The sequence below is a fragment of the Capsicum annuum genome, chromosome 11 (assembly GCF_002878395.1).
Source record: "Capsicum annuum cultivar UCD-10X-F1 chromosome 11, UCD10Xv1.1, whole genome shotgun sequence".
Taxonomy (NCBI): Eukaryota; Viridiplantae; Streptophyta; class Magnoliopsida; order Solanales; family Solanaceae; genus Capsicum; species Capsicum annuum.
In genome coordinates this window covers 398,661-406,057 of record NC_061121.1, presented here as the reverse complement: position 1 = coordinate 406,057, position 7,397 = coordinate 398,661, and the positions used below count along the sequence as shown (strand labels likewise).

Genomic DNA, 7,397 nt, shown 5'->3' with positions numbered 1-7,397 from the left:
ACTTCTAGATTTCGTAATAAGAATTAAAATTATTAAAAAAAAATAACTATATATTTTGAAAATATTCGCAAATATTTTGATGAAACTAAATCAATGAGGATGCAGTGAAGCGGCAACATAACTGTCTCTTCATTCTTGATCAGAGACTTTAAATTCGAACAACTGATAAAAATTCACCTCTATTAGAGTGTGCTTTGTCTAAATATGAGACTTTCCTCCACGAATTCGGATTTTAATGTAAGTATAGATATAAAAAAATTCAAAAAAAAAAAAGGTTAATGCTAAATTATTTACTATTTTATCAATTATGTAAAAGAAATGAATGTTTCCTTCTACTTGTTGAATGTAGATTGAATGTTATGTGTGATACTTTTTTTAATTATTTTTTCTTTTGGTCAAAAACAGTAACCATGGTAGCTAATTTTAAAGATATTTTTTTTTCAAAAATTAAAATAAATAATTATGGAGAAAAATGACAAAAATTTAATCCCTAGAAAATCGAAGACAGTGCTTCTGTATTTGGGCAAAGAGTTTTTGGTTTCACCAAAATATATTACAATTAACTAGGAAAAAAAAAGAAGAGCTTAGTGTTAATTAATTGGGTTATCAATTATCGAGACTACAATATCTTTATTATTAATGTCAAGAAAATCCTCTTTTGATCTAATCTTGGTAACAACAACAAAGTAAAAAAAGTAAAAATGAAAAGAATGAGGTAATTATACTTAAAAAGGGAATAAAAATCAAATAAATTGGGATAGAAAGATTAGGTTTTCAAGTAACTGGTTCAAATTGACATATAATAATGTTTAAAATAAATTACTTATGTTTTATTAATCATCCATATTCGTCTTATAAATTGACTAATCGAGATTTTCATCCACAATAAATTTATTAAGTTGCGGGCAAATATTAAACATCTGATTAACGATAAAATTAGTTATCTCGAGATTAGTTGTCTTTATGAGATAACTTATATCATCATTAGGATATAAATAGTGAGATAAATAATTTTGAGACTAATTAAAACCTTTAATTAAACGCTGGATAAAATAATTTTGTATTTTATTCTGAAATTATTATACCTTATATGTCACGGTCTCGCACCAAACAATTAGTGGAGTTAATCGAAGTGCTTGGGAAACAATGCAAAGAAAAAAAAGAAAGTAGTGCATGTGCCCCCTTAAAATAGGACAGCGTAAAATCAACGTCTTTTAAATTTAGGAGAATGTTGTGCTACGTGACATTTCTTTCTTGGAATTTAAAACAATCTCAATCTATTATTCACAACTTTGATGAAGGACTACTTACTTATCATAAAAAAAAAAGGGGGGAGGGTGGGGGGGGGGGTCTTTTTCTTTGGGAGTTGGGGGTGGAAAATTTATCTGCATTCGATGTTTAGTTATGATCAATTGAAAGGTATCGTTGAGTTTGATATGGCGAAAACATCGGAGTTGGGGCCAAATTTGAATTAATAAATTATTTATAGCATGGCGATGATATGAAATGAGTTTAACTAGAGAAGTGAGCATTCATATAGTCGACTTCAACTTCTTTAATAAAATATTAATACGACGCCTCTTGGGTCTCGACTTATATTTTTCCATTTCACTTCTTTTTTTCTTCTTTTTCTATCAACTTTATGCATTAATAAAGCTTCACAATGCAGTTAGCATGCTAGTTTAATTTACACCTTTTTAATGACTAATATATAAAAAATGAGATTATTATTGCTATAGCTTAAGAGGTAATGATCTATTTTTAGTAGAACATGCTAAGTATGACTTTTTCAACATTTAAACAAAATGAAAATGAAAAAAAGTATAGGACAACTTTTGAGGTGATATGTTCATTGTATTACAACCCATGCTTGGCTTAGGTGTAGGGTAGGATTATGGGCACATCAGTATGTATCGTCATCCTGTTCATGTTCCTCATCTATCATCTTTTCTTTTTTAGTTTTTTCTATCGAATGTTCGATATTTATTTTGTGATCCTGATTCATTGCATAAGGTCTATTAATGGAAAAAACGCTTTCTGCTATTGGTATCTTTTTTCGTTTTCAAGACTCGAACTTGAGAATCTAGTCCTAAGATGAGCCGAGATTTCACTATATGAGTTAACGTTAGAGTTTGTGACCCAAATTTTGTTGATTCGGCCTTGAAAAAGTTTGCGGTGCGACCCATGTTTGTGATTTTTTGTGGGGTCTGTGGTGGTAGCGAAGAAATCGAGCCAATATGGACCTGTATGTTTTTGGGTTTAGAATTTATTTATATGCACGTATTATATAAGTGCGATTTAATGGGTTATTTTGGACGGTATATATACGTAATTGAGACTTTCGTCTCCTCCTTGTACTCCTTTCCATTACAGTGAATTTCCTCCTCCTCTACCCGTGATTTTTTTCCGTCAAGAGTTTCCACATAAAATCCGTGTGTTTTTCTTGTTTTCTTTTATATGTGGTACTGCTTATTCCTGTCCGTTCATAACTGTTAAGAATGAAGATTTCAAGTGCTAATAACTAAGTTCGATCGAGCCTGTATATGAAATTCTACTTACACTGCTATCTCTAATTAAAGATAGAAGAATCATATTCATCCTATCATAACCCTCGTATTCAAAATCATTATCTCAACAATATAGAAATCAAAAGGCAAAAGTAAGAAGCACTTTTGACTCATGCTGCTTTTATCTCACGTTGCTCTCAATGAAAACCCCAACATCTAAAGTGCTTTGTTGCCAAATTAAAAAAAAAAAAAGTTGCAAATTGCAAAGATCCATTGTAGCCTTAGCAAAGAAATAAAAAATACAATTTACTTTCAAAGATCCACCCACTGTTCCTTTTTTATAAATAGTGTATCTCTTTTAGCATCTATTGCTACTTTTTCTTTTGAGGTGAAAAATCAAACTTTGAATGTGAAATGTCCCCCCTTTTTATGAGTACATCATTTTCATGTTACAATGTGAAGAAGACATAAAAACTTTTTGACGAACGATTATGCACAAAACATCATGCATTCATACAGAAATCAAAGACGAACGATTATGCACAAAACATCATGCATTCATACAGAAATCAAAGAAATTAAAGGTTACAATCCAAAAGATCGAAGTATTAGTGACTAATTTCACGATTCAAACTGGTAACATATAGGTTACACGAAGACATTGAAATGTTTTGGATCATAATAATTACAATGGAAGTAATTAAACAACTAGCAAACCAAACTATTACAATAGATACACACGAGTGGTTAATTAATTAAACAAGAAAAAGAAAAGTTAAACTAAAAAGTACTAACTACTACAATCTAACATTCAAAATGTCAAAATCAATTTGAATTTCTACTAATTGACAATTATCATTATTATTTTTTTTTCAAATTGATACTTCACACGCGTAATGATTATGGGGGAAGAAAATAGACTATAAATTATAATCATCCCTTTTGCTTCCATGTTTTGCTCTTCTTTGTCTCCTCCTTTCTTCTAAACTTTGCAACATTTTGGATTTTTTTTCTTCAAATGGAGGCCTCATAAACTAATTTTAAGTCAATTTTCTTGTCCTATGCTCCAAATATCTGGGATTTTTCATGGGTAATTTTAATTAATTCTCATCCCATGAATTAATTAAGCCTTTTGATTTCCCACTATTTTTTCGCTTTGACATATTCTTATAATCCAAGGATGATGTAGTACACTAATGTAATTGGTAACGCTATCAACATCCCGAAAATAACCCTGAAATGTGGAGAGGAGCAAATTATCGCACGATTATAACGTGTAATTTAACATGCTATAACAAGTTATCGAATTTAACTTACGCAGTGCTAAGAATAGCTGGATGAACGTTGTACTCCTTAGCAAACACAAATGGGACAATCCCTTGTGGCAATGCAGCCTAAAATATAAAATTACAATAACATGTTTAAAAATCCAATATATAAAACTATTTATGAACCAACAATTTTAATGCAACATTAAATAAGGAGTAAGAAGTTTGTCATTTCATGTCCATCAAAACTATATAGTAATATATACTATTAAAAAGAGATGGATAATTTACCTGTACAATGGCTACATGAAGAAGAGTACCACGAAGACCAACAGCAATTGAAGCAGCAGCCATAACTGCTGGGCCAGTCAGAAATCTCACAGCCATTGCAAATGTAGCCACTGTGTTCCCACATGCAATGATCTTTGGTTGGAGTGCCATAAACAAACCTACAAATACCAAACAGATTCTCTGAGTTCAACTGAACTCGTTACGTTACACTTCAAGTGTAAGTCGTGTGTCTTTTGAATCCACAAATTGATCAAGATTCTAGATCCGTCTTCTCACGTTAAATTTCAACTACTAGTAACCAAACCAATGATCTCAGTCAAGTAAAGACATTAGCTTCTCGACCCCACGAAGACTATGATGATTTTGATAATATAATTATGGTCAAATTTGTAGAACTTAACGTATTAGAAATGGTTAGCATATGATAGAGAAAGGTACTGCGTACTAGCATATAGTTGAAAAATTTGAATGCTTTAAATGATTGACAATGGGAGCGTCAAGAATTAATTAATACTACGAAACTACAATTTTATCTTCGTGCTCGGCAAAATACAGTAATTTTGATCTGGTAATTTATTCAGAATTCGATAATTATTTACTTACCCAAGCTAAACATAGCCATTCCAAGGCCAGCGTCTGAGAGAATGGAGATTGATTTCTCTATGATTTTGGGCATGTGCACATCCCACCTGCAAAAACAACCTAATTAATTGGACAACTTTATGAACTTTTTTTTTTCCACTAATCCAACTCAAAATGTTTGAAAAAGTTAAGACAGTAATTAATTTCTTAATCCGTAATTAGCTTTACCTGAATGAGACTAAGGACCAAGTCAGACCAATGAGGCTCGAATACGTGTTTGGGTTACGAATAAGCTTACGCCAAACCATGATTAAGATCAAACGAGTCATAACACTCGCCGGAGGCATCTGTTTTCCAATTCCAACATCTTGTCCTCCACCGATTTTGGGATGCAGTTCCGAAGTGGAACTGGACCCCAGTTTAGTCAGTCCAGTGGGTCCCTCTTTATCTCCTTTTTCTTCGTCTCCATCTTTTCCACCACCATTCGCACCTCCAAAGGTGAAATCCTCCCCTCCAAATTCTCCTGTTTGGGGAATGGCTTCAAATATGAAATTATTAAAGCATATTAAAATGGATTCACTAAAAAAAACATTTAAATACTTTATATTATATCTTAGAAATTTAAAAAAAAATAAAAAAAATTGTATAGTACCTTTTGTATCCCCATTTTGGGGATGATCTGAAACCAACATCCGAATTTCTTTGGCTCCATCGGATCGACCCGATTGTTCGTTGGCACTGAAATCAGTGCCACCGAACACGTGGAGGCCACCGGCTTCCGACACCGGAGAATTACTCGAGCTCCATACAAACATATGAAGTTCCTTAGCATCATGATTATTGGCCTTAGCATTTGGTTGCTGCTGCTGCTGGTGGTGGTGTTGTCCCTCCTGCTTCTGTGGTTGTACATTTGGTTGTTGAATTTTTGTGCTTTTAGGCACTGTAGAAGCAATATCAGGGTTCGGGGCAGGATAAGATCCCGGCACAGCAGGTTGCTGTGCTGGGAAATATCCGAACCTTGGGGAGCTCTGGACTAGACCTCCTGGAGCACAATTTTCTTCAAAATTAGAAGGTCTAGGAGTCGGACCCCGAGATGATTGTACAGAGTACATATCAGCAGGACCGAAGTTGGATAATCTTCCTCCAGGAAAACCCATCATAGAGTAAAAATCATTATGATTAAAATTAGACCCTCTAGGAGTTGGATTCCTAGAAGAACTAAGACTATAAATCTCAGCTCCAGTAAGATTTGAAGGTCGATCATCCATCGCGAACGATCTTCGCGATGCATTTGATTTCCTAACAGTGACATGAAGTTTACCATCTTGTCCAATTTCAGCATCTGTTTCAAGAAAATCATGACCATCTAGAGATACAACATCAGATTCCACTTTAAACGAAACAATTGATGCAGCAGTTTCTGGGAATTGTTCCATAATCAGCATTTTAGCTCCACGATACTCGAATAGAAACAGCAAAAGTGTATACCATATGATACACTGTAACACAACAACTTGTACCATGAGACTTCCAGAGTACTCACCATACATAGCAATTAACAAAGGAATACCCATAACCAATGTATTTGGCAGTGTAGAAAGTGAAAATATTGTTATGCTCCATTCAAGACTACCATTTTTTGTTAAATTAGCCCATAAAGCAAGAACCACAAGCATAATAACTTTCTGTAACGAATCCGCAGCAATGAAACGAAAGTTCATTTCATATGGATTGTTTAAAGAAATAAAGTGAAAGGACAACAATGGAACTGCAAAAATAGCAACGAATCGGTTAATCCCAGAGCATTGATCAGGAGAAAATATTTTCCACCAACGTACAGAACCATAAGCTAAGATCATAGCAACATATAGTGGAACAACTGCTGTTAACACAACATATAGATCGTGCCAAGTGATCATTTTTGCAAAACTTAAATACTAAGAATGGCTAAATGGGTAATAGAAAAAACCGTTATTTAACTGTACTGGCTAAATGGTTACTGACTGAAAGGATATATGTTGTTGATTATTCTGCAGTGTTGCAGACTTAAAAAGGACTAATGAGAAAGTATGTTTTTTTTTTCTTTTTTGGGAGAAGAGGAAGAAGAAAAAAGAGTGAAATTTTACATGAAAGTGTAAAATGTGGAAGATTTATATATAGGGAAGTGTGGTGAGTGGTGGTATGGGGGGTTGCGGGGAGGAGGGGGGGCTGATTGAACTTGAAACTTTGGGAAGTTTTATTATAAGAGGAAAAACTGATTATTTTTTTTGGGGACCAGTTGAGTTTTTGAGATTAGATATTGATAAAGAAATGAGTTGAGAAAAAGTGGTTTAATTTTTTTGATGTGGGGGTTGGTGGGGGGGGGGGGGGGGGGGGGGGGGGGTTTGGTTAAGAGGTGACCACATAGTATGGTTGGGTTAAAGGAACAAGGGTTTGCAAAACTTTAATTTGCATGTTTTTCCGTTTTCTTTCATGTTTGATATTAGTATTTAGAAAGATCTGATTTCACATCGTTTAAAATTCATTTGAGAAGAAATTGAATCTCTATGAAAATTATTTTTCATGCTCAATTTAAAATTTTTAATTAAGAATGAAACAATCGTACCATTCCCGATGAATAAGAGTTTGCATGTAATTGACATAATAACGTAGCTAGTATTTGATGGCCTAGGTTGTATAAGGACATGGATAACTTTTCTTCTCTCTTTTTGTTTACTTTTTCTTTTTCAATTTATTTTTGTTGTTGTTG

The 7,397-nt window shown here is 33.4% G+C and overlaps 1 protein-coding gene across 2 annotated transcripts; it reads right to left on the bottom strand.

Annotated features, from left to right (window-relative positions):
• Positions 1 to 3,113: 3,113 nt before the first annotated feature.
• LOC107856443 (auxin efflux carrier component 7) lies at positions 3,114 to 6,920 on the bottom strand. 2 transcript variants are annotated; one of them, XM_016701452.2, is made up of 6 exons: positions 5,301 to 6,920; positions 4,877 to 5,171; positions 4,670 to 4,755; positions 4,067 to 4,224; positions 3,825 to 3,901; positions 3,114 to 3,741 (listed from the first exon to the last, which is right to left on the bottom strand). In XM_016701452.2, the coding sequence occupies exons 1-6, from the start codon at positions 6,565 to 6,567 to the stop codon at positions 3,675 to 3,677; spliced, it is 1,950 nt and encodes a 649-aa protein (XP_016556938.2). In that variant the 5' UTR covers positions 6,568 to 6,920; the 3' UTR covers positions 3,114 to 3,674. The 2 variants fall into 2 exon arrangements, with proteins under 2 accessions (XP_016556938.2, XP_016556937.2); XM_016701451.2 differs by having other exon boundaries at positions 4,877 to 5,186; positions 5,301 to 6,919.
• Between the last annotated feature and the right edge of the window lie 477 nt (positions 6,921 to 7,397).

Excerpts from the sequence above, each read along its gene's own strand:
- LOC107856443 (XM_016701451.2), bottom strand. The coding sequence starts at position 6,567 with ATGATCACTTGGCACGATCTATATGTTGTGTTAACAGCAGTTGTTCCA. Across the intron at positions 4,225-4,669 it reads AATGGCTATGTTTAGCTTGG|GTTTGTTTATGGCACTCCAA; the intron begins GTAAGTAAATAA and ends TGGTATTTGTAG. Across the intron at positions 3,742-3,824 it reads CCAGCTATTCTTAGCACTGC|GGTTATTTTCGGGATGTTGA; the intron begins GTAAGTTAAATT and ends TCCACATTTCAG.